General features: G+C 31.7%; 3 protein-coding genes and 1 long non-coding RNA gene across 4 annotated transcripts; all 4 read left to right on the plus strand.

Annotated features, from left to right (window-relative positions):
• Window positions 1-458: 458 nt before the first annotated feature.
• Window positions 459-1,709, plus strand: LOC7462492 (thaumatin-like protein). The gene is made up of 2 exons (XM_002322063.4): window positions 459-655; window positions 895-1,709. The coding sequence occupies exons 1-2, from the start codon at window positions 589-591 to the stop codon at window positions 1,572-1,574; spliced, it is 747 nt and encodes a 248-aa protein (XP_002322099.1). The 5' UTR covers window positions 459-588; the 3' UTR covers window positions 1,575-1,709.
• Window positions 1,710-2,045: 336 nt separating this feature from the next.
• On the plus strand, window positions 2,046-3,765 carry LOC112324256 (uncharacterized). The gene is made up of 2 exons (XR_002977998.2): window positions 2,046-3,133; window positions 3,222-3,765. It is a non-coding gene; the product is annotated as an uncharacterized LOC112324256 (long non-coding RNA).
• Window positions 3,766-11,391: 7,626 nt separating this feature from the next.
• LOC7462491 (pentatricopeptide repeat-containing protein At3g18020) lies at window positions 11,392-15,220 on the plus strand. Its single transcript, XM_052447413.1, has one exon. The coding sequence runs from the start codon at window positions 11,457-11,459 to the stop codon at window positions 13,461-13,463; it is 2,007 nt and encodes a 668-aa protein (XP_052303373.1). The 5' UTR covers window positions 11,392-11,456; the 3' UTR covers window positions 13,464-15,220.
• A 4,170-nt stretch (window positions 15,221-19,390) lies between these two features.
• LOC7462489 (probable calcium-binding protein CML27) lies at window positions 19,391-20,176 on the plus strand. The gene has a single exon (XM_002322060.4). It carries the CDS (start codon window positions 19,467-19,469, stop codon window positions 19,989-19,991), a length of 525 nt encoding a protein of 174 aa, XP_002322096.1. The 5' UTR covers window positions 19,391-19,466; the 3' UTR covers window positions 19,992-20,176.
• The last annotated feature ends 6,964 nt before the right edge of the window (window positions 20,177-27,140 follow it).

Here is a 27,140-nt window from a genome sequence, read left to right on the forward strand (position 1 = left end):
GAAGGTTAAGGTAGCGGTAAAAAATAACAACTTTAACTAGACTGTGTTATTTTTTAAATAATTTTTTAATATATGCTAGTTTGTTAGCATATTTTATCAAATTATGTTAATTTAAAAAAAATCTAAAACTTATATATCTAAAAATTAAAAGTTTTTCACTTATATAAGTCTATTTCAATCAATTCAATTTGATTGATCTCTATTTTAAAAAGTATTTAAGATAATGATATAAATTGTTTAAAAATATATTTTTTATTTAAAAATATATTAAAATAATATTTTTTTTATGTTATAAAATTTATTTTTAATATTAATATGCTATAAAAAAAATAATTTTAAACGAATCAAATTTTCAAAAATTTTCAAAACTGTCAGAGCAAACTTTATTGGCTTTTCAAAATAATCAAGCGGCAGTAACTCTACTGACTTTATTCCACTTCTTTACTGTACCCTCACATTTTTTTTCCCTATAAAAACCCTACTAACGGGAAGCTCTCGAAAAGAGGAGAGAGAGGATTCTTTCTGCATAGTTATCCTCTACCTCAAATCCATTGTGTGGTGGTCGCAAGCTTCTCTCAGTTTTTCACCATGGCAGCAATGCTGAGATCTCTGCTAACTCTTACTCTCTTCACTCTTATATTCTCCCACATTTCAGGTACTAACTCGTGCCCTCTTCGCTTTTGAGTCCTTTTTTGCCTGTTTTCTTAGGCCTAAGTAAAGATCTAGTCTTTTTTAAAATTTCCCTATATTTTCATGTGCTGTTGTTTAGTTTGGCCTGGACCATACCACATTCCCTATAAACACAGCTTATTATGAGCAAATATATCAGTTTCTTAATTGTTGATTGTTGTTAACATTCTAATTGTTATTATTATTTGTTTCTACATAATGCAGAGGTCTCATCAACAACAATAACACTTCACAACAAGTGCACCCATCCAGTGTGGCCAGGCGTCCAACCAAGTGCAGGAAGGCCCGTGTTAGCCCGTGGAGGGTTCAAGCTCCCACCCAACAAGGCCTACACCCTCAACCTCCCACCACTCTGGTCAGGCCGTTTGTGGGGTCGCCATGGCTGCTCCTTTGACGCCTCTGGGCGGGGCGGCTGTGCTACTGGAGACTGTGGAGGCTCCCTCTATTGCAATGGCATTGGAGGCACCCCACCTGCCACACTAGCAGAAATCACCCTAGGCAATGACCAAGATTTCTATGATGTTAGCCTTGTAGATGGCTACAATCTTGCAATCTCAATAACTCCATTTAAAGGCTCAGGCAAATGCAGCTATGCAGGGTGTGTTCGTGACTTGAACATGATGTGCCCTGTGGGGTTACAAGTCAGGTCAAAAGACAACAACAGGGTCGTGGCTTGTAAGAGTGCTTGCTCTGCTTTCAATTCCCCGAGGTATTGCTGTACTGGTAGCTTTGGAACCCCACAAGCTTGCAAGCCAACTGCTTATTCGAGGATCTTCAAGGCAGCTTGTCCGAAGGCCTACTCTTATGCTTATGATGATCCTACTAGCATTGCAACCTGCACTCGTGGAAATTATTTGGTCACTTTCTGTCCTAATCAACACTGATGAGAGTGAGGTATCAGTGGCTGATCTATTCAATTAGGAGTGTTTGTTTCGGGTTATTATATAATGTAGTGCTAGTATTTATTCAGAGTGTAATCGGTTTAATGTATTTTTATAAAGAGTACTTTTTCATTAAAATTACATATATATATATATATATATATATTATTGGTAACATTAATATATAAAACTATTGAAAAACAAGAAAAATAATTAATTTAATATTTTTTAAAGTAAAAAATATTTTAAAAAACAAGTTTACATTGTCATGGTTCCATTGAAGTACCTTTCTAAATTCTAATAGATACTTAATTATGTTATATAATTAATAATATATAAAAAATATTTTGGCTTCATTTTGTTTTTAATTTTTTGGATTACCAACATTGAAAAAACATTATCAATACGAATGAAATACATAATTGATTCTTCAATATTATACAATAAAAAAATAATAATAATATAAAGTTTTTTTTTCAAATATGTTTTATAAATCAAGATATTTATCTTAGTCTAACTTTAAACTATAAAATAGATTCCAATTAGAATCTTAAAAAGTTATTGTTCATGTATTAGTATGTGATTCTATCATAATTAAATAAAAATTTGCCTGCATTACCAACATTGAAAAAACATTTTCAATATGAATGAAATACATAATTGATTCTTCAATATTATGAAATAAAAAAAAATGATAATATGAAGTTTTTTTTTCAAATATATTTTATAAATCAAGATATTTATCTTTGTCTAACTTTAAATTATAAAATAGACTCCAATTAAAATCTTAAAAAGTTATTGTTCACGTATTAGTATGTGATTCTATCATAAGTAAATAAAAATTTACCTTAAACAAATTACGTGGATAATTTAGTAGATGCATTATTAGACCATTAAGATAGATTTAGGTTCAAAATGAGATTTGGTTACGTCAGACTAGAATAACAGTTTTAAAAAAATCATACATTGAAATTTTTACATGAGTTTTTGGAGTTTGTTTTCTCTATTATAATGATTGTGTCACTATAAGCACCGTCAAATTTTTAAATATAAAAAAATCTTGCCGAGGACTTCTGGTTTTGATAATTTTAAAATTCTTTTTATTATTTTTTGAATCGATCGACTCATTTAAGTAAATAATAACACAATTTGAGTTCGATGATATTATGTTTCTGAAGAGTGATATAATCAAATTATACTATTATATTAATTTTTTTTTCTCATTTATCAATTTATCAATTTTTTTAATTTTTTATACTAATAGTACAATTTATCATATTTGCAATCACCCCATCATAAAAAATGAATTCAAAACTCTTTTTTATTTTTTTTTCTTATATTCAAAAGAAGCGAATAGTAGCTTTTCCCCTAGGTGAGAAATTTGCTTCTCATTAAGTCATTTGACATAAATACCCTCATCTCCCCCAAATCACCGAAAGCATCTGCAACAATCTCCCAAATCACAGAACGCATCTGCAGCTGCTAATCTTGCACGACTGGTTTGCCAAGGAGATAAATAGTAGAAGGAGAAATTTGCTAGAAGTCGAGCAGCTGCCAAAAAGGTCGTTGCTTTTGTATCTTTTCATTGTGTTTTCCATGAGATTTGCTAGAAGGAGATCTGGGTAATTATTTCATGCAATGTTCATGCAGGCATTTGCTTCGGCTGCTTTCTTTCCCATCATTGGGCCATGATGTCAACAAGCTGAAGCACTAAAACATCATAAGAGAAATAAGTCCTGTGTTGTACAATTCCTGCCACTGATTAGAATGGATACACAGTCCTTGGTTAGACATGAGAGATTGCAAAAACAAACAGGGGTTGATTCTTGCTAGATACATATTTTCATTTTTTTTTGTTTGAGAACCCCATGTGAATACTCAGTCCCCTGCTATTAAATTAAGGAAAACTGAAGAGTGTGATGAGGAAAAAAAAAAAACTGGCGACTTGCATGATGAGGCCATGAAGCGTGAGCTAAGATTAAGAATGTTGTAGATTTTCATTATCGTTTTCCATGAGATTTGCTGGAAGGAGATCTGGGTAAGTTTTCCATGGATGTAAGTATACAGGTGCTTTTCCCAAGATGTTTTGCAGTTTGAGTCGACCTTGATGAGTTGTATAGATGAATTTTTGAGGTATACAAATGCACTGGAGCTTTTTCTCTGAAGGTCTTGAATGCAGGTCTTGATATCTTCACTAATCACCTGATAATCTTTATACAGAAAATCACCAATTATTAGATATGCATCAATGTCATTTGGAACATTCAAGGCATTGTGAAGAGATACTGGGCATATTGTGAAAATGAAATTTCAGACTTAAATCTAGCCAAGGATTTAGGTGGAAGTGAACATTCATGTCTGGAGGAAATGGGATTATTTTTAGCAGTTGAATAATTTTTTCAATTGTAAGGGAACCCTGGGAAGCTAGTGTTTTTTAAATCATTAAAATAATATTTTTTTTATTTTTTAAAAATTAATTTTAATATTAACGTATCAAAAGATTTAAAAACATTAAATAATAATAATTTCAAGTAAAACAAAATTCAAAAAATGACGCGGTTTTTTCAAAACTTTTATTTAACTGTGTTAAAATTACAAAGAACAGTGTACACGGAAGAAATGGGGTTGTTTTTCCGCAGATGAATGGTTTTTTCAATTATAGGGAACCGTGGGATTGGTGGCAAGGCAGCGATAGCTAGAGCAGTCTATGGAAAGGTAGGTTGTCATTTTAGCTATAGCTTTATTACACATGTGAGTGTAGCATCTGAAAAGCATACCATGGTTTTTCTACGTGAACTTCTTTCACGGAGATTAATGGGGGAGACAAAAACATGGGTTTCCATGGAGGAATGGAGAACACTATGGTCTTGATGATGTTCATCAATTGTTCCAGTTTGAATCTTCAGTTTTAGATCATAATTGGTTTCATGTTGGAAATAGAATCCACCACAACTACAAGATATGAACATTTATTGAATCAAGCAGCCTTTATCAGCTTTACTATTTCTTTTCTTGAACATATTTACGAGATTCATCTCAAATGAGCAGTATTGGATTAAATTAGGCCCAGCTAGCACTTTTCATTGTAGGATTTCTGCATAGAAGGGCTTTTGCATGTTAAATTTTCTGAAATTTCCTTGTGGCGTGGGTCTAAAAAGGAGTTTTTTCACAGAAGATTGGTTTTTGAAATAACCTGCAAATCTTAGTCATGTTCTTAGAGAATTGACTCAATGATGCTCTCTGCTTGTTTGCGTGGGTGGCTGGGGAATTGGGCTGTGATTAGCAACAATATTCATGTTCTTGTTCTTTGATATAACCTCTTCCTGTTCTAAGACCTCTCCGACACCTTTTCCTTTAAAAAACTGATAATACTCTCTCACTTTTCCTTTACCTAATGAATCCGAGACTACAAATTTGGGTTACTGGTACCGACCTTGATGTTTCCGGTGCTTTGGCACCATTGAAAACCGACGAGTCTGGTTGTTCTGCTCAGGTGATTCCTTTTTTTCTTAATCTTTCAATTTTCAAGGTCTAAAATAATGAAAAAATAAAGTTATGGAATGAAACATAAAATTCTAAAATAATGACTAAATAATATATAAATTTAAACTTTAAGGATGAAAATGATTTTTTCTCATAAAAATAAAAAAAACGCTCTTTTGTTTATTTTGGACTTTATTCTTTCAATTTGTTATAATTATAACCTTAAATTCTATTTCATGAAATTTATCATTAATTCAATTTAAGAATTTTCTCAAACGCTTTGCATGCACGAGGACATGTAAAGAGAATCAAATCGTAGCATGTAAAATGATATCAACATAACTTGCAAGATTGAGGGCAATACCCATTAATCAACGGTAAAATCATAGTGTTTTCGTGAATATCAGAGAAAGAGACACTAGAAGCTATGCAGCAATGGTGAGGTCTACGCCTTCTTCTGTTCCAGATAAAACTGCAGCTATTATTGGGCAGGTCCGGGACCAAAACACAAAGAAACATGCGTTGTGGGTGTCAATCTATGTCCTCTCGTGGCTACGAATGACGAACATAATAAGCCTGTTGTGGTTCATGACACGATAGAGGAGGAAACTGAATGGCTCTAAAATAGTCTGGCTGGGCGGATTATAAAAGGGGTAAATTGTTGGAGTATTAAGGGATCGTTAGTTGACGAGGGAGTCCATTTCTGCGGTTTCAGATTCATGGGCGCAACACATGTTATTATTACTTTTGAGTCATATGTTTCAATGATGAAATCGTTTGAGTCGATCTCCATTAAAAACATGGGATCTGTTTTTTGATAATGTGCATAATGTTGTTGACTATCGGTTAGCAAAAGTCCCGTTTGGAACAAAAACTTGCCTACCTGCTAATTCATGGACACAGTCTGATACAGGGACTCAGCGACATCATCAATTACAACCTCATCCTATGGTCCTTTGAAGTTCTAGACAAAACGTAAAACTGCTCACAAAAACTTGTAGTATTGATAAAGAGGTAGCAGCTCACATGGAAGCTAGATCAGGTTCATGTGATCCGGCTATCAAACAAGAAATTTGCGTTTTGAAAAGGGGTACACTTTACAGTCATAATTGAAATCTTATACAGAGAAAAAGGTTCAAGGAATGTTAACAGATGGGCAATCACTAGGCTTAGGTGATAGTCTTTGAAGATATTCGCAGAAGAGATTAGAGAACCAGTTGACAGGGAGGAGGAAAATTGGGCAGCAACTCAGTAATACAGTGGTGGTACGTAGCTTCAATGTTCTGGTAAGGTTTTTTTATTCCTTTACATGAAGATTTTCTTTTGGAATTGTTATGGACTAGGAATGTTAGGTAAATGACAGTCCATTAAAAAGATGTTTGCTCAGCATGATATTGAAGTTTGTTTTCTTCTTCAAACTAAGAAGGAAATATGCTCAGATAGTTTTGCCAGTTCCCTTGGAATGTTAATGATGTTGCCTGGCATGCTTTAGATTCAGAAGGAAAGTCAAGAGGGATTCTGGCAATGTGGAATAATATTTATTTTAAGACCAAGACGATCGAGTATGGTGGTCAGGGGGGTAGCTTTATTTGGCTTGCATATTCAAACCAGTTTTAAATGTGCTGTTGTCGGAGTCTATGGTGCTTATTCTATTGCCTCACATAGATTTCTGTTGCTGGAGTTGAAAACACTTGATGCTACCTTTTCAGTTCTGATGTTTATTGTAGTTGGTTTTAATGAAACTTCAACTTCAGGCGATAAAAAAATGGCTTCCTAAACAGAAAAGGCTCCAAGGAATTTCATATTATCATCTCTGAATCTAACCTCATGGAATTCCCACTGAATGAGCACTGTTTTACCTGGTTTCGTGGAAATTTCATGAGTCATATAGACAGAGCAATTGCCAATGCAGCATGTCATATGAAATTTCCAACTTTGGCACCAACCAGGTACCCGAAAGGTCTATTAGATCATTGTCAGCTTACACTAGGGTCGATTATTCAGAATTAGGGGTGAAGACCGTTTTGGTTTTTTAATTGCTGGCTTCACAATCATAGTTTTATGACAGACCTTAAAATATTATGGAATGACTGTTGTAAAGAATTTCCAGGTGATTTTAGAGTTGTCAGAAAAGTATGAAGGCCGGAAAAATTAGAAGCTGGAATTATTATGTTTATGGTAATCAAGGACAAAAACTAAAGGATTTACAAAGTTAAATTCAGAATCTAGAGGCCTTAGAGGAGAATAAAGCCTTATCAGATAATAAAAGTACAAAGTTGTATAAGTTGACTACAGAACAGTGGGAGGTCAGTAAGAATATGGAAACCATATGGAGGCACAAGTCTAGGGAGAATTGGTGTAAACTGGGTGACAGGAATACAAAATACTTTCACTTGGCAACAAAAATCAACAGATCTAGAAATTCAATTACTACTATCCGATACAATGGCAAAGAGAACACAACTGCAGAAGCAATAAAGGAGTCAACAGTTATGTTCTTTTCCAATATTTTTGACGACAAAAAATCTCCACGGGCAGTAATAGGTAACACGGGCTTTAAATCAATTACTCCTGAATTGTTTGCATGGATGGAGTAGGATGTGACTTTAAAAGAGATCAAGCAAGCAATATGGAGCTGTGATGCCTCGAAAGCTCTAGGATCGGATGGTTTCACTCTTGTTTTTTTTTTTTTTTAATAAAAAAGCATGGACATTTACAGGGTCTGATGTTTTGAGGTTAGTGAATGAATTTTTCAAAACTGGAAGACTTCTTAAAGGTATTAATACTGCATATGTGGCTTCATTTAATAAATGCAAAGAACCTACATGTTTCTCTGACTACAGGCCTATAAGCTTGATTAATGGCTTCTACAAAATTATTGCTAAAGTAGCCAGGCTTAAGGTTGTTATGATTGATGTTATCAACTTCAACCAAACAACATTTATATTAGGTAGGCATATTCTTGATGGGTTTATATTAGGTAGGCATATCAGTCTTATTTCAGAGAGCTTCGGCCATTTCATATTATAGAGACATTGAGTATAGTTATGGAGATTATATCAATCATCTACAGTATGCAGATGATACTCTGATTTTCATTCCTAATTATTATCATTCTTTATTACATGTAAAATGGATTCTAAGGTGGTTTGATTTGTGCTCTGATCTGAAGTTGGATTTTTCTGAGAGTTCACTGTTAATTAGGAATAAACTTGGATGATGTTATATTATTGGTATGACAAATGAAATATTCTGTAGATGGGACTTTTTACCATTCAAATATCTTAGTTTACCGCTTGGAACAAATCCTAGAGGTATCTCTACTTGAAAACCTATCATATTTCAAATATTCAGAAACGACTAGGGTTGTGGAAAGCAAGAGTGCTTGGTTTGGCTGGTAGAATCTGTATGATAAAAACCATTATGTCTTCCTTGCCTATATACTTTATGCCCATCTTTCTCATGCCAAAAAGGTATAATAAGACTGATTAATTCCATTCAAAGAATATTTCTATGGAGTGTTTCCTCGTATACTAGAAAAATAAACAAAGTTTCTTGAAGTCAAATAGTGAAGGAAAAGGCTCGGGGTGGTTTAGGCTTCGGCTTTTTTACAAGGCAAGAATAAGGCTTTTCTGCTTAAATGGTTATGGAGCCTTCAGGATCAGAACTTAGATGGGTGGCAGGAGATGGTTACTAAAAAATAATGTCCAAGTTTTGAGAATAGTCTTTTGGTTTTTGCCTCTTCCTTGTCAAATATATGGCAAGGTATTTACTCAACTATAAATTGCAATGATGAATTTCAACTTACAATGAAGAGTGCTCTTCGGTTTAAAGTTGGGAATGGAAGGAATATTTGTTTTTGGTTAGATTAATGGATTCATCAATGTCTTCTAAAAGAAAAGTATCCTCGATTGTATGATTTATCAACTAATCAAGGCTCAATAATTGCCGATGTTCTTAGTAATGCTATGGTACCACAAATCTCAACTAGATTAGAAATCTGCAAGATTATATATAAGCTTCCCATCCTAGGCCATCTCATGGTTGATCTTGAGGGGATAGTCTTGACTCCTAATGCTGATGATGTTCGACACCAGGTGGCTAACAAGTCTGGAACATACAAGGTTAGGTCTAGAATTTTAATTCATAACAGGGTAATATTTCCAGGTCTGTTTCCTTACTCTTTTTTATACCGGAATGGTCTTGTTCCTCCAAAGACTAAAGTCTTCAAATGGCTTCTACTACATGATAGTATCTGCAGTAAAGATGTGTTAGTTCTTAGAAATTGGCTTGTTTATAGGAATGCTTCTTGTTCTTTTTGCAGAACTCATTTGGAGACTTCAAATCATCTTCTCTTACGTTGTATTTAGTTTTGGAAATTTTGGAGCAAATTTTTGGAATGTTTAAGTTTTCAATGGTGCATGTCATATACCATTGATCAAGCTTTGTTTCAGTGGAAGAAGAGAGACTTGAAGTCGGGCAATCCTTATGCTTGCATATGATATTTGTTGGGGAATTTGGTTGTGCTGGAATAATCTTATATTTCAGGATAAACTCCATGATTAGTCACTTAATTTCTAACTTGTTCTACACCACTTGGTGCTATGATTGAATGCTAACAATCTGAATTTCAATTATGCAGGCATGAATTTGTATAAAGGCTCAGAGGGTATTCTAATGTGGTCTAATTATATGATATTTACATTTATTTTTTTCATTTACTTTGTACTGAACTCTTTTTTTCTAGTGTCATTGTCACAATGGCTTTAGCTTTCATATTACTACATATTATCTCGATTATCATAAAAAAAAAAAATTAATGATAATAGAATTGCTTTTGAATTTCAATTCAAAATGTAGATGGTTATATAAACTTACTATTTCTTTCTTCTTTTATGAGTACATTGAATAAATAATAAACAATGCCAGACTCATTCTCTCAAAATGATATAGCTAAAAGGAGAAACCAAACATTGAAGGTTTCTTAAGAATGATGAGATTAGTGGGAGTAGCTAACTTTGAAACTTAGTTTTTTAAAAGGATAGCAATTTTGAATCTGCTCTTACATGTTCATATAAATTAGTCATGTTTCATGATAATTACCAAGATTTGATAACTCAAGAATAATAAATCATTGAAAAGTCATAGCATCACGAGGATATTCCTATAGATCTAGTTTATTATGCATTCTAAAGCTAAAGATATTGATATAACATTGAGAATATCTTTAAAAGTTAGGAAAGATATAATTTCTTCACATTATGTTTTGTACCTATAAGAATCTAAAGTGGATGTTGGGATGGCTCTATAGGAAAAAAAACCAGAAAAAAACCAAGTCAAACCTGAAAAAACTGAGTCAATCAGTTTGAACTGATTTTTTTTCAAAATAATTGAACCGAACCGAAATTGATTTCGGTTCGATTTCGGGTTTTTTTAAAAAAACCAATTTTGATTTTTTTTTTATAAAAACCAAACCGAACAAAAAATAATCACTCCTAATTAAACACATGAATACAAAATTAATGATTATTGATCCGTTGATAAAAGATTTACTACTTATTGCTTATAAAGGATATTTTGAGCATATGAGACTCAGTTCTATTATTTAGTTCTTATGTGATTAAGATACTCGCATTTAATCACTTTAAAAGACTCTACTAATTTTATATTTGTCTTTTTTTATGTAGTTATGTACATGAAATTTAGAGAATGACAATGCATGTTTGAATTTTATTTGGGACCCTAAATGAACATTTGAAAGTTCTTTCATAAAGATATGTATAACATATGGTTCTTATTTAAAAAAGAAAGTTGCATGAGGAAGATATTACTTGCTCCAAAAGACTTATTATCAAATATTAAATTGATACATATTAAGTGTTGAATGAGCCAAGAGAGAGAACGTTAATTACATTTTGGTTTTTAAACTAAAATGTTATTTTATGGCCTATTATCTATTTAAATAATAATTTTCAACATTAAATAATTTTTTTTCTCGAATGTTGAATATTCTGAAAGGTCATACACGAAAGGTTGTATATTTTGGATATGTTAATTACCCTTCAGTTAAATATATTTTCTTTTAATAGAAAATAAGATTTTAGAAAAAAAATAATACATGAATTTTTTCACAGAAAAAAAAAATCTGATCTAACAAAAAAAATAATACATGCAACGTTATGCTAAATTTTTCAGCCATGTCTAACATTTTAGAATAATTTAATATATATATATATATATAAAAAGTAGATTTTATAAAAGATATAAATCATTAAAATTATTATAAAATAGTTATAACAAGATTAAATAAAAATATATTTGGAATATGACCACTCGTTCTTGACTAATCAAGCAGTTGGCGCTTAAAAACCTAGTCACTCTCTGAAAGCATGCTCCAAAGCAATGTTCCTCGCCAATCTCTCAAAACTCAAGAAGCTCTCAATACCTTTCAAACCCAAACTCTCACCTCTCTCATTCCTCTCTACACACCCACAAAACCAAGAACAAGCACTGAACCACCAACAACAAAGCATTTGCATAACCAACAGGTCATACTGGACCCAAAAAATCCATGACCTCTGCACCAAACACCGCAACGTTGATGAAGCCCTCCGCCTTCTTGACCATCTCCGCCTCCGTGGATACCTCCCTGACTCCCTCAATCTCAGCAGCATAATTCACGGCCTCTGTGATGCCAACCGCTTCAATGAAGCCCACCAACGCCTTATCATCTTTTTAACCTCCCTTTGTGTCCCTGATGAGCGTACTTGTAATGTACTCGTTGCTCGCTTGCTTCATTCTAAAGACCCATTTAGGACATTGAATGTTATTCATCGTTTGATTGAATTTAAACCTGAGTTTGTGCCTTCGTTGATTAATTATAACCGTTTGATCGATCAGTTTTGCTCGGTCTCGCTGCCGAATGTAGCGCATAGGATGTTGTACGACATGATTAACAGAGGGCACTGTCCAAGTATTGTAAGTTATACTACCTTGGTTAATGGGTATAGTAAGATTGGTGAAATCTCTGATGCTTATAAGCTGTTCGATGAAATGCCTGAATGGGGGGTCGTGCCTAATTCGCTGTCTTATAGTTTGTTGATTCGTGGAGTTTTAAGAAAGAGAGACATTGAACGTGGAAGAGAATTGATGCACGTGCTCTTTCAGAGAATGAGACATGAAGAGGATCAGTCAGTGAATAGTGCCGCTTTTGATAATCTTGTTGATTGTTTGTGTAGAGAAGGGCTTTTTAATGAGGTTTTTATGATTGCCGAGGAAATGCCACAAGGAAATAGGGTGAATGAGGACTTTGCTTATGGACATTTGATTGATTCCCTTTGTAAGGTTGGGAGGAGCCATGGTGCTTCCAGGGTCGTTTATATAATGAGGAAAAAAGGGTTTACACCAAGTGTAGTGTCATATAATTCAATCATACATGGGCTTTGTAAGGAAGGGGGTTGCATGAGAGCTTATCAGTTGTTAGAGGAAGGGGTTGGATTTGGTTACTTGCTGTCTGAGTATACTTACAAGGTTCTGGTAGAAGCACTTTGTCAAGCAATGGATCTTGACAAGGCAAGGGAAGTTTTAAAAGTTATGTTGAACAAGGGAGGGATGGATAGAACTAGGATTTACAATATATATTTAAGAGCTCTTTGTCTCATGAATAACCCAACTGAGCTTTTGAATGTGCTTGTTTCTATGCTACAAACTAATTGTCAGCCTGATGTGATCACTCTCAACACAGTTATTAATGGGTTTTGCAAGATGGGAAGGGTTGAAGAAGCTTTGAAGGTGCTAAATGATATGATGACGGGGAAATTTTCTGCCCCTGATGCTGTGACCTTCACTTCCATCATAAGCGGTTTATTAAATGTTGGAAGAAGTCAAGAAGCTCGCAATTTACTGCTTCAAATGCTTGAAAAGGGTATCACTCCTGGTGTTGTGACATACAATGCAATTCTTCGTGGTTTGTTTAAACTTCAGTTAACAAAAGAGGCAATGGCGGTTTTTGATGAAATGATAACTGACGGTGTAGCTGCCAACAGTCAAACTTACAGTATAATAGTCGAGGGATTATGCGAGTCTGGCCAAATAGATGGGGCTAAGAAGTTCTGGGATGAGGTTATTTGGCCGTCAAAAATCCATGATGATTTTGTTTATGCAGCCATTCTCAAAGGACTTTGCCGCTCAGGCCATTTGAATGAGGCCATACATTTCCTTTATGAATTGGTAGATTCTGGGGTCAATCCTAATATTGTAAGCTATAACATTGTGATTGACAGAGCTTGCAGCTTAGGTATGAAAAGAGAAGCTTACCAAATAGCAGGAGAAATGCAAAAGAATGGGTTGACCCCTGATGCGGTAACGTGGCGGACTCTTGATAAATTACATGGACAAGTGAAGAATTGATATAACAATTAACATACGATTCAACTTGTCAGTGGGCAGAAGGCTTGTAGGTGAGGGGTGGATTCAACAGCCGTGTATGTGAAGCATATTCTGCAGATACTGAAGGGATGAAAAAAGTTCTTGTTAAGGATTATGTGTCCAAGAAGAATGGATTTCCTGCTTTCTCTCGCCCCATGTAAAGGAATCACAAACTGAAATCTCTAATGCCCCAAAATTGGTCTTCACGTCACAGTAAAAAGATACGATTCTTGGTGGAGATCTGCTTTGGTCTGTAAAGAAGAGCATTCTGGACAAACTCTCATTTTTTTGTCAGGAGAAATGATAATACAATTTGTGGGAGAAATTGTACATAAATGAGAAACAACATGATGCAGCAGTCTGGTGGGGTTTTGGTTTTTTATTTTTTGTGATCTTCATTCTCAGGAAATAAAGAGGCAATCAATTTGCAGTGGCTGGAATTGATTTTTGTTGCTTTCAAGCTGCAGTCAATCACCCCAACTGGCTATTAACTCTCTGGCGGTGGTCATTTCTGTTGTATTTTTTACAATTCACCCTGTTCTTTATAAAGCTTTCAATCTCATATGCATAGTTATTAAACCCGGACCGGCCCGGCGGGTTGATCTGGTGGCTAGACCGGTTCGGGTTTGTTAAAAGACCGGTCAGTGCAACAGCCTGACAAAACCCGGTTGACCCGGCGGGTTGACCCATGACCCGGACAAGACCCGGTGCCTTTTTTTTTCCTTTTCAAATCTGGTTTCTGTCCTTCAGACTCCCTTCTTATTTCTTCATCTTCTCTACAATGAGTTGCTGTTAGCAGCGAAGAGGAAGAAGGGAGAGGGCAGCTGGAGGCTGATCGAAGGAGAGAGAGCCAAGTCTCGGTTTAGCAGAGATGGGGGAAGCTGGAGACGGCGTCTGTGGGGCTGGTCTCCTGTGTCAGTGGGCGACGACTTTGGTTTGGCCAAGAGATGGAGGTGGCTGGTGAAGAAGAAGGAGGGGCTCTCTAGTTTTGGCCAAAAGGCCAGGGGGATGACAGAGAGAGGGATGAGGGAAGTTGTGGCCAGGCCTCTGTGGCAGCTGCTTTGGCCTAGTGAAAAGGGAAGCTTTGGCTGGTTCTAGGAGAGAAAATCCATGAAACACGGGCTGACCTACACTATCTTCCCACACTCTGGGGTTTTCCTCAAATTAAATCCCCTCTTGTTGGGAATCATGAAACACAAAAGGAAGCTCTGGTTGTGCAGGCTGTGTGGAGGCGGGTTGTTGTAGGAGCTAAAGGCTAGTTATTTTTTTGTTTTCTGTGAACATGGATGATGTATTGCAGCGGTTCCGGTATTAGCAGAGCAATGGGGTGTGGCAGTCCTCGTAGACAGAAAAAGGAAGGGACTTATTGATCATTCGAGGAATTGTCGTCTGATAGTCGGTGGGAACAAAATGATTGGCTCTCAAGATGGTGATGTTGCTAGCAATGGTGATAGAGGGCATGCAAGCTGTTGCAGGTAGGTGTGAGCTATTGTTTCTGTGGTTTGTTTTTGGTTTGTGGTGTGGTGTTCTGATTGGAATCTTTATATACAGTGGGAGGAGTCATTTGAGAGGAGACTGTAGAAACAAACAGTCTAAATGATCATCTTTGACTTCCAGCATCTAACTTTAAACCCCCGCTCTCTTGCCACTGCAACTTGGACACTTGTATTGCTTGATGTGCTCAGCTTCGGTAGGTGTAATCTTGACGCATTAACTTTAAATAATTATTTTTAATTTTCTGGGTTGATCTAGGTTAACCCATAAAACCTAGGACTCGGCTTCTTGACCGGGTTAATCTCCGAACCAGGTTTGATAACTATGCTCAGATTGACCACAGATTGACCAAATAAATTGATTCTATTATAATTATAATTAGATAGAAAAAATAGACGATGATATCATATTGATCAATTTTTTTTTTTAAAAAAAAGAGTAATCTCAGTAATATTGAAAAAATAATTTTTTTTCAAACAGAGAAAAACAATGTAGCTTTATTTCCTTTCTGTTAAATAAAAAAGGACCAAATAGGGTTAAAAAAAGAGGCAAAAAACTTAACTCGGATTAACATAAGAAACTTATAACTCAAGTAACAAAGGCAAAGTCAAACTAAGTTAACCCGTTAAATTTGTTGTTTAAATTATAAGATCAAGATATCCCGATATAAAATAAAATGAAGAAAATCTCAAAACCTATTTTTTAAAAAAAAATCATTATCAAATGATGAAAGCTAGAAAACAAATATGTAAAAAAAAGAATTATCAGCTCGCATTATCTTTTTAAACTCGTGATCTAAATCATTAAACCAAAAGCATCCCAACAAGAAAAACTAAAAAACTCAATTCTCAACCAATCAAATGTTAAAGGATGAAATTAATAAAAGAATTTTAATTATAAAAAAAATCTAAAACAAAAAAAAATAGAAATGAAAAGAATAAGGATAAAACAAGAAAATAAAAAATAATCTTGATTTTTTATGGAAGAGTGAAATTGAAATTAAAAATACAATTAACAAAAGAACCCAAAAAAGACAAAAAAAAAAATGAGGATCAAAATTGAAAAATAACAAAGAAAAAGGATGATTTGAAAAAAATAATCAAATGAAAAAGGGATTGAAAAAAAATAATAACAATAAAAGAACGCAAAGGTCAAAAACATAAAAAAAAAAACAGTTGTTGAAAAAAACAATAAACAAATAGCAACTTAACTCGAGCTAACTTGTTAAACCCGCAACCATAGATATAAAATTATAATAATTTCATAGAAAAGAAAGGGGGGAAAAAAGCTCGAAGATCAAACCCCAGTAAATCAAATGTTGAAAGATAAATTATAAAAAAAATTAATTTTAAAAGGGACAGAAAAGGATTGAAGTGAACTTGTGTTATCTTCCAAAATCGGTGACTTTAGTCATAAACCCTAGACTAAACCCATGAAATGCAAACCCTAAAAAATAATAAAGCAAAATTATAAATCAATGAAATGTTGAGAGATGAAACTGGAAAAAATAGAAAAATAAAATGGGAACAAAATTTGACATTAAAAAAACAAAGCAAATGCTTAAGGATAAAATTGAAAATAAAATTCAATTATGAAAATGAGAAAAAAATAAAAACAACAATCAAAAGAATGAGGACCAAATTTGATATAAAAATCAAATTAAACCAAATTATGATGGACGGAATTGAAGAGAAAAAAAGAAAAAAAGAAAAACAACAAAACAAATTGGAATCAAAATAATAAGGATTAAATTGGATATAAAAATCAAATTAAACCAAATGATGATGGATGAAATTGAAGATAAAAAATTAAAAGAAAAAACAACAAAAAAAATAGGAATCAAAAGAATAAGGATCAAATTAGATATAAAAATAAAATTAAACCAAATGATGAAGGATGAAATTAAAAAGAGAAAAAAGAAGAGAAAAACAACAAAATAAATAGGAATAAGAAAATAAAGATCAAATTGAATATAAAAAATAAATGACAAAACACTCTTGAACTTTTCCAAGGAGAAGAAAGAGAAAAAAAAGGAAAATAAAAAGTTTATCAAAGTGAAACCATTCCTCCAATGTAAAAACACACTTTACCATCAAAAAGATAATGTTAGGACACTTCTAACATCACTATTTAAAGCAGTGTTTGACCGCTAATAAAAGCTACATGTGTAGATGCGTGTGGCAATGCGCTAACCACTTTTTTCTAGAAATAATAATTTTTTATTAAAAAAAACCTAAAATAATCATAACCAAAGCAACCCTATCGGACAATTCTAAAAATTAAAAGTCAAAGGGCGAATATGAAGTTAATTACTTTTAAAAACTAGAAAGGTAAAAAAAAAAAAAAAAACCTTTCCATAACAATTCAATTAATTTTGCTTTTAAATACATTAAATTCGTTTTATTGTCCATAAAAAAAATATAAAAAAGGTGTCTATGGCCCTGGTAAATTTGACAATAATAATTTGATCTTAGTGGAAAGACTATCTTGCCCTCAACCTTAAGTTTAAAGGTTTTAACTTGTAAGGTCAAAATTGTTTTTACACTATTCCAATGAATAGTAATATATGAGGAGAGGTGCAATGATTTGATGAGGAGGCTTATGCTTTTGTTAATTATTTGATTTAAAAAATATCACTAGTTCAATAATTTTTTTGTGCAAAATAACACGATTTAAAAATTATTTTATAAAATACCACAATTTGATATATGTCACGGTTATGAATAACGACTTTGTAAGAAGTCAAGGTTGAGAATATCTACTTATTTCTCACAATTATTTTATGAAATACCACAATTTGATATATCTCACAAAACACTATAGATTGCTACAGTATTTCTCTAAATGGTTTTTTATTTTATTTTATTAGGAAAAGCACTGTAGTTTTTCTCACAAAACATTGTCAATTGCTACAACGTTTTTCCTCATGGGTTTTTTTCCTTCCAAAATTATCTTTGTTGGTTTTTTTTTTAATATTAAGTTGGTAGAGAATTTAGCTTTGTAATTTTTTTTGCTTCTTATTAACAGAAAAGCTAAATCATGTGGCGAAAGCACTGTATCTTTCCTCCCAAAATATTGTTGATTGCTACAAATTATTTTGTTCAGTCTCTAAGTTTTGATTACCAACACAACTTTTTTTCCGTCATGAAGTATTGGCTCCATCATACCTTTAGTTTCTATTACTTATTTAGCGCTGGTTCACAATTATAACACTATTAAATATATTTTTTTTATAAGCCCGCGACAGCGCGCGGGCATGCCATCTCGTCTACTTTTAAAGAAAGTGTTAAAACAAGTCGCACAAATATCAAGAAAAAGAGAAGATAGAAAAAGAGAGATAAGAAATAATGAAAGAAAGATACAATAAAGACACATTGAAGCACCAACAAGAAGATCTTGACAAGATAAATCTAATAACGCTAATAAATATCATTAATGGTGATTGAAGTGAGTCACATTCTTCTATCAAAAGGCAAATGAGCAATTATAATGATAAGAGAGTAAGAGAGGAAATAGCAAAAAAAAAAGAAGAAAAAAAAAAGAGACCTTTAGAGGCATATTGAGACTTTGATTTAAGACACCACATGTATTATTGAAAAAATTATGATAAGATAGATCTAACAACACTAAAAAGATTGCAAATAGTGATTGTAGTGGACGATACATGAAGGACAACTCGCTTTTTTTTAGGAAGAGTGTAACATGCTCTTATTATTAGTAATTTTTTTTGTTTCGTTGTATTTATTTCATCAAAATCTTCAAATAAAATCAGTAATATTATAATCAAAGTTTCATTGTATTTTTTGATGTTTTTTTTTCTCTGTCCTATTGTTTATTGAGATTTGTGCTGGTCTATTTTAATAATTTTTTTTAGAATTTGATATTTCTATCCTGTACTTCTTACAAAGTTATGTTTCCGATCCTACATGTATTAAACTGTGCCATTTGAGCAAAATAATTTCTACAAGTGTTATTTTGGGCATTTAAAAAAAAACAAAACAACAGTGTTAAAAAGTGAAAATAAATTCCTGTCCAGTGGTGAGGCAGAAAGGGAAAAGAAAGCTGGTCGATGCTTAATAACAAGACTTTTTTTTTAATTATTATTATTATTATTATTATTATTATTAATCACGTGCTTTATTATTTTAAAATACAAGACAAGACAGAGGTTCGTTTACTTTTACATTCTTTAGTCGACGTGTACGGATCATGCTTTTCCTTTTTCTTGCACAAAAAAAAAAGAAAAAGAAAAAGAAAAAAGAACACGCGTGACCTTCGCGACTCTTCTCTTTTTACTTGGTTTTATCACTATTCAATAAATCATGGGCCAGCAATTCTTTCCCTGGCCCACCTTACTCTTATTCAAGTCCACTACTGACAAACACTTCTCTCCCAATATAAATTTCCAATTTCTTCCTCCCCCCCTGCTATCCTCTTTTCTCGTTCCAACGGAAACTGCTTGCCTCCCCCCTCTCTAAATATATCCCGAAAATGGCAACCCCAATCTCGAACCCTAGCCCCGAAACCACCGCGCCGGCATCTTCCACTACCATCAACCTCGACGATACGGCGGAGCTCAGGAAGGTCTTCAACCAATTCGACACAAACGGTGACGGCAAGATCTCAGCTTCGGAGCTCGGAGAAGTGCTGAAATCCATGGGCTCTACCTACACCATGGAGGAGCTTCATCGCGTGATGGAAGATGTGGACACCGACAAGGACGGGTACATTGATTTGGCCGAGTTTGCAAAGCTGTGTCGATCCTCCTCCGCCGCTGCCGCCGCCTCTGAGCTGAGGGATGCGTTTGATCTGTACGATCAGAACGGTGACGGGATGATCTCGGCGGCGGAGCTCCACCAGGTGCTGAACCGGTTGGGGATGAAGTGTAAGGTGGACGAGTGCTTTCAGATGATTAAGAATGTCGATTCGGATGGTGATGGGTGTGTTAACTTTGAAGAGTTTCAGAAGATGATGGCTGCTAACATCAATAATGGCTCCGCTGTCGTGGCTCCCTAGATCTATTTCGGACGGTGCCGATTGATTTGATCAATGGATAATGTTTCGTTTAGTGAAAAATCTGGGGCCATGACGCTGCTAACTGGGTAAATGAAAATGTGATTGTGATTTTTTTCTTTTTCTTTTTAATTTTAGTACTTTCTAAAATGAAGAATGAAATCAATGAAATGACCGTTTCATGTCAATTATTCATTTTGTGCTTTCTGTGGATTGATTATCCCCACCCCTCTCTTAATTTCTTAATTATTTGATTGAATTACAATTCATGAAAAGGATATACTGGGGAGGGAGTTGATTCGTTGATTGTGCTTGTTTTTTCAAATTGTTTTTTCACTTAGAATAAATATTAAATTAATATTTTTAACTGATTTTATTGTATTTATGCTACAAATGAAAATGTTCTTTTCATGGTTAACTCGCTAATGATGGGATTATGGATGCAATTTTTAGGGTTAATAAGGAAAGATTAACAGCATTGCAGTTGTTAGTTATGATGGGGTTTTAGTGATTTGGATGTATTTCAATTTTTGGCATAGTTGAAGCTTCTTCTTCTTCTTCATGGGCAAAATCAATAACAAGTCTTGAATGCTGTAGTTGTTAGAGCATCTCCAATGGAAAGCAAGTTGTTAATTTCGTTCTATTAATGGTAGAAATATTTCATATTAATTTAAAAATAAAATAATTTTTATTTTATTTTAAATCTCAATCTGTTCTGAAAAAAATTTTCCAATAAATTTTAGTCAGAATATTCCGGTTTTATTTCATATAATTTATTTTGGGCTTGAAAAGCTATTAAATTAAATTGATATTTGATTTAAATTAAATTATTTTAAATTAAAGTTTTATTTAATTTTAATTATTTAAAAATATTTTAAGTTTTAAAATTATATTTGGATGATATAAATTTATAATTAATTTATTTTGAATTTAAATTATATTAATTGTTATATATAAACAGTATAATTTCAAAACAATACATATAAATATTTTGAAATTAAAATATTTTATTCCAATTGAAAAAAAAAATTCTATCAAAACAAAATTAATAACAGTAATGGAACGAGAAGAGATGCTTTAAAGAGTCAAATTGGGAATATAAAGTATCCAACGAAATAAGATGCTTAGGACAGTCAAATTAATAATAGTATAAATGACTTTTATGTTCGAAAGGTCAAAAGTCAACTGTTTTTTTAATATATTTAATAAACAACCATGATAAAAATTTGATATTTGCCGATTATTTTGAAAAATATTGACATTAATCTCTAAAAAAGAGATTTCGTTGATTTTAGAGAAAAAAAAATACATCAGTTCCTTTTAAAAAAGAAGAATTGTCTATTATTTTAAAAAATATTAACTTCAATCTCTAAAATGAAGATTTCATTGATTTAATACTAAATAAAAATTAAAAAAATATAAGTCAGTTCGAATAAATTTGTCAAACTTATAGTCATAGTTTTAAAACCTGGCCTAGTGGATCGATCCGGGGCTATAACCAAGTTGAGTTTAAAAAAAAATAAGTGAAGTTAAAAACCCGAGTGACCCGAGAAGTTGACGCGATGACCTTGTAAAATCCGGATTTAACCCGTTAACTATTTATTTTTTAACCAAAATAACATTATTTTGATTTAAAAAAAATTAGGGTTGACCCGGTGACCCGATCAAAACTCAATGACCTGGGTAAAACCTGTGATCTTGGTCTTGAGCCGGGTTTAAAAACTCTGCTCATAACACAAATTATGAGTTTAAAGAGAAAGCAGATTGAAAAAAATATAGATTTTAAAAGAAGAGAAAATAACTAGTGAAAAAAAAATATTAGGATGAATAGTATTTTATAAAGTTTTGATATTTTTGCTGGATATATAAAAATAATATTTTTTAACATTTTATTTAGCATTACTATTCGCCATCGCGTTTTCCATTCCCTTTTCCTTGTATTTTATTTTTTTTAAATGAACTTTCTCCCTGTCATTTTTGCTATTACACGCAGAAGTTCCTTTAACTATGCAGCCCCTTCAATTGGTAATGCCTCCTTTATACGATAGCGTTTTCTATTCTATGGCAGGCCATATAAAATGCTGACTATTTTTTAAATGTTGACTTGTGATGCTATTACCATGTTTTGTTAGAACAAACTTATGATGGAAAATATTATTGGCTTAATTTTATTTTACTGTTTTATCAGTTTTTATTTAAGAGTTTTTTCTTTATTAATTACCTTTTAAAATTTTTAATCATGGTTTTTTCCATCTACCTTTGTTAATTAAATTAATAGAAAATAATGTTCTGTTCCATAAACTTCAATTTCTCTCCTCAAAAGTATAAATAGTTTATCAATTGACTCTTTAAGAAAATATCTAACATGATATACACACACACATAAAATTTTATTTTGGAGACAAATTCACTATAAAAAAAAAGAAGAAAAAAGCATGAAAAATATAATTAATATGAGTTTTAATCAATAAAAGAAGTAAAAAAAAAATTCTTATGAACCGGGTTAAATTCTCCAAATGATTAAATCAATGAAATCTTCATTTTAGAGATTGAAGTTAATATTTTTCAAAATAATAGACAATTCTTCTTTTTTAAAGGAATCGACATTTTTTTTTCTTAAATCAACGAAATCTCTTATTTAGAGATTAATATCAATATTTTTCAAAATAATCGGGCAAGTATTCTTTCTTTTTTAATGGAACCAAAGTTAAAATTTTTATAAAATTGATGAAATGTCTTTTTTAGGGATTAACACAACATTTGAAAATAATAAACAAACTTTATATTTTTAAGAACCAATGTCATTTTTCAACGAGTCTTTTATTTTTAGGTGTCATGACATACACGACGTCAAATGACAGAGTTGTCTCTTAGAATAAAAAAGGTATTTAGTTTAATTATAAAGTTATGATTTGAGGAAGTCACCACCTAATATATGATTACTAGAAAACCTATAGTCTGCAGAGCCTGAGTAAGAGGACTAGTTGTGTAAGGAGAAGACGCATCAACCCTAGTACACCATACTTAAGATAGGCTGCATTGTTGATTGATTATTTTTCTAGGTCATGTACAAGGCAAATCTCCCTTCATGAGAAATTATCAATCTTATCCGGTTAAATCCTAATCGTTATAAGGCCTAAATTTTAGTATCACATTTATTTTCTATTTTTATATGTTTAATACTTGAGGGTATACTTTACAATGTAATTTTATACCCTAAATATTAAAATATATAACTAAATCCTAATACTCTGAATATTAATTAAACAAAATAATTGTTGTGGGATTTTTGGTATTTTTGCCAAATCCTAATGAATAATCATAAATTGGTTACGATATCCATTTTATATGATAAAATGCGATTTTATTTTTTAGAAAATATACATGAAAATCTTCAGAATTTGATTGTATGCACGAAAACAAAACATATTTTTTTTGTGTTTTTGAAATGAGAAATTCTTTTGAATTAGTTTTAGAGTTTTTTTAAATTCCAAAAAAAAAACGAGCATTTTTAATATCGGGTCCATATCTTACAGTGTAAGTCTACAACCTAATATTAAATGAAATTCTTGAAAGAAAACATGTTTTTTGTGTTTTCTAAAACAAGAAAATTGTTTTTGAATTTGTTTTTGAAATTTTAGGAGAAAAATCAGGTATTTTTAATATCGGATCCATATCTTCTTATATTGTAAGTCTATAGCCCGACATTAGATCAAAATGTTGGAAAAAAAAACACACGAGGGACCCATAAATCTACACCAAAAGCACTGTGGATTACAACAGTAAGTAATAGTATATTTTTTTTTTAACTTTTTGTATTTTGCATTTTTTTCTTTTTTTTTTTCAACTTTCCCCTTTTTCTTTTTTTTTTGTTTGTTTTTCAACTTTCCTCTTCTTTTTTTTTTTGCATTTTTTTTTAAAAATTATTTTTGTTGATTTTACTTTTTAAATATTGAACTACTTAAAAATTTCGCTTTGTAATTTTTTTCCTTTAAAATACTATGGATTGCTGCAGTGTTTTCCCACGTAGTTTTTCTATTTTATTTTTTGATTTTTCAAAATTATATTTGTCAATTTTTTTTTTAATATTGAGCTGATTGAGAATTTAGTTTTGTAATTTTTTTTTTTAAACATTGTTGATTGCTACAGTGTTTCTCCGCATGGTTTTTTTTAATGATTTTCTCCGAAATTATCTTTTTTTATTTTATTTTTTAATATTAAGCTGATTAAAAATTACAGTTACAATATGTGAGGAAAACACATAACTTTTCTCGCAAATTACTGTGGATTGCTATAATGTTTTTTCCCACATGGTTTTTTTCTGTTTTGATATGTTTTTTTCCTAAATTTATCTTTGTCAATTTTATTTTTTAAATATTAAGCTGATTAAGAATTGCAATTACAAGTAAATACAAGTTTTTCCTCACAAAACACTATGGATTGATACAATTTTTCCTCGCAAGGTTTTTTTTTCCAGTTTCTTTTGTGTTTTCTTTTTTTTGTAATATTTTTTTCCAAAATTATCTTCGTTGATTTTAGTTTTTTTTAATATTGAGTTGATTGAAATTTAACTTTGTAATAAAGCTTAATCATGTAAGGAAAGCATTGTAACTTTTCTCACAAAACATTGTGGATTGCTATAGTGTCTCTCTACATGGTTTTGTTTTTTCTTATAATTTTTTTCAAATTATCTTTGTCAATTTTATTTTTTTAATATTGAGTTGTTTGAGAATTACAATTACAAGCCATTACAAATAAGGCTAAATCATGTGGGGAAGCACTGTAGCTTTCATCACAAAACACTGTTAATTGCTACAGTGTTTCCAACATGATTTTTTTCCCTTTTTTTTGGTGTTTTTTTTGTTATTTTTTTTTCTAAAATTGTCTTTATCGATTTTTTTTAATATTGAGTTGATTAAGAATTTAGCTTTGTATTTTTTTTTAAAAACACTGTGAATTGTTGCAGTGTTTTCTCATATGATTTTTTTATGATTTTTTCCAAAATTATCTTTGTTGATTTTTTTTAATATTGAGTTGGTTAAGAATTATAATTACAATAAAACTAAATCATATGAGGAAAGCGTTGTAATTTTTCTCACAAAACACTGTGGATTGCTACAATATTTCTCTAAATGGTTTTTTATTTTATTTTATTAGGGAAAGCACTGTAGTTTTCCTCACAAAACATTGTCAATTGCTACAACGTCTTTCCTCATGGGTTTTTTTCCTTCCAAAATTATCTTTATTTTTTTTTTTGTAATATTTAGTTAGTAGAGAATTTAGCTTTGCATTTTTTTTTGCTTTTTATTAACAGAAAAGCTAAATCATGTGGCGAAAGCACTGTATCTTTCCTCACAAAACACTGTAGATTGCTACAAATCTTTTTGTTCAGGCTCTAAGTTTTTTTATCACCAACACAACTTTTTTTTTCCGTCATGAAATATTTGCCCTACATACCTTTAGTTTCTATTACTTATCTAGCGTTGGTTCACAATTATAACACTATCAAGTGCATTTTTTTTATAAGCCCGCGGCAACGTGCGGACATGTCATCTCGTACAATACTCTAAATGGTGTGGGGGAATCACCGTTCCCCTACACCAAAATCAATGTGGATTACAACAGTGCATTTCTCGTTTTCTTTTCTTTTTTTGTATTTTTTCCAACTTTCCCTCTCTTTTTTTTGTCTTTTTTTTTTCCACTTTCCTCTGTTTTTTTTTTTGCATTTATTTTTTATTTTTTTAAAAAAAATTATTTTTGTTGATTTTACTTTTTAAATGTTGAGCTGGTTAAAAATTTCGCTTTGTAATTTTTTTCTTTTAAAATATTATGGATTGCTGCTGTGTTTTCCTACATAGTTTTTCTATATATATTTTTTTTAAATTATATTTGTCGATTTTTTTAATATTGAGCTGGTTAAAAATTTCGCTTTGTATTTTTTTCCTTTAAAATACTGTGGATTGTTGCGGTGTTTTTCCACATAGTTTTTCTATTTTATTTTTTTATTTTTCAAAATTATATTTGTCGATTTTTTTTTAAATATTGAGCTGATTAAGAATTTAGATTTGTAATTTGTTTCTTTAGAACATTGTTGATTGGTACAATGTTTCTCCTCATGGTTTTTTATTATTATTTTCTTTGAAATTATCTTTTTTGATTTTATTTTTTAATATTGAGCTGGTTAAAAATTATAGTTACAATATGTGAGGAAAGTGTTGTAACTTTCTTCGCAAATTATTATGGATTGCTACAATGGTTTTTTCCACATGATTTGTTTCTGTTTTGTTATATTTTTCTCTAAAATTATCTTTGTTAATTTTATTTTTTAAATATTAAGCTGGTTAAATATTGCAATTACAAGTAAATACAAGTTTTTCCTCACAAAACACTATGGATTGATATAGTTTTTCCTCACATGATTTTTTTTCAATTTCTTTTGTGTTTTTTTTTGTAATATTTTTTACCAAAATTATCTTCGTCGATTTTGTTTTGTTTGTTTTTTTTCATATTGAGTTGGTTAGAATTTAACTTTATAATAAAGCTTAATCATGTGGGGAAAACATCGTAGCTTTCCTCACAAAACATTTTGGATTGCTATAGTGTCTCTCCACATGGTTTTTTTTCTTATAATTTTTTCTAAATTTTTTTTTTCAATTTTTTTTTAATATTGAGTTGTTTGGGAATTACAATTACAAGTCCTTACAAATAAAGCTAAATCATGGGGGGAAGCACTGTAGCTTTCATCATAAAACACTATGAATTGCTACAGTGTTTCCAATATGATTTGTTTTCCCTTTTTTTTGGTGTTTTTCTTGTTATTGTTTTTTTTTTTTTCTAAAATTGTCTCTGTCGATTTGTTTTTTTTAATATTGAGCTAATTAAGAATTTAGCTTTGTAATTTGTTTTCTTTAAAACACTGTGAATTGTTGCAGTGTTTTCCCATATGATTTTTTCCAAAATTATCTTTGTCGATTTTTTTTTTAATATTGAGTTGGTTAAGAATTATAATTACAATAAAGCTAAATCATATGAGGAAAGCGTTGTAGTTTTTCACACAAAACACTGCAGATTGCTACAATATTTCTCTAAATGGTTTTTTATTTTATTTTATCGGGAACAACACGGTAGCTTTCTTCACAAAACATTGTCAAT

The sequence above is a fragment of the Populus trichocarpa genome, chromosome 15, assembly GCF_000002775.5.
Source record: "Populus trichocarpa isolate Nisqually-1 chromosome 15, P.trichocarpa_v4.1, whole genome shotgun sequence".
Classification (NCBI taxonomy): Eukaryota; Viridiplantae; Streptophyta; class Magnoliopsida; order Malpighiales; family Salicaceae; genus Populus; species Populus trichocarpa.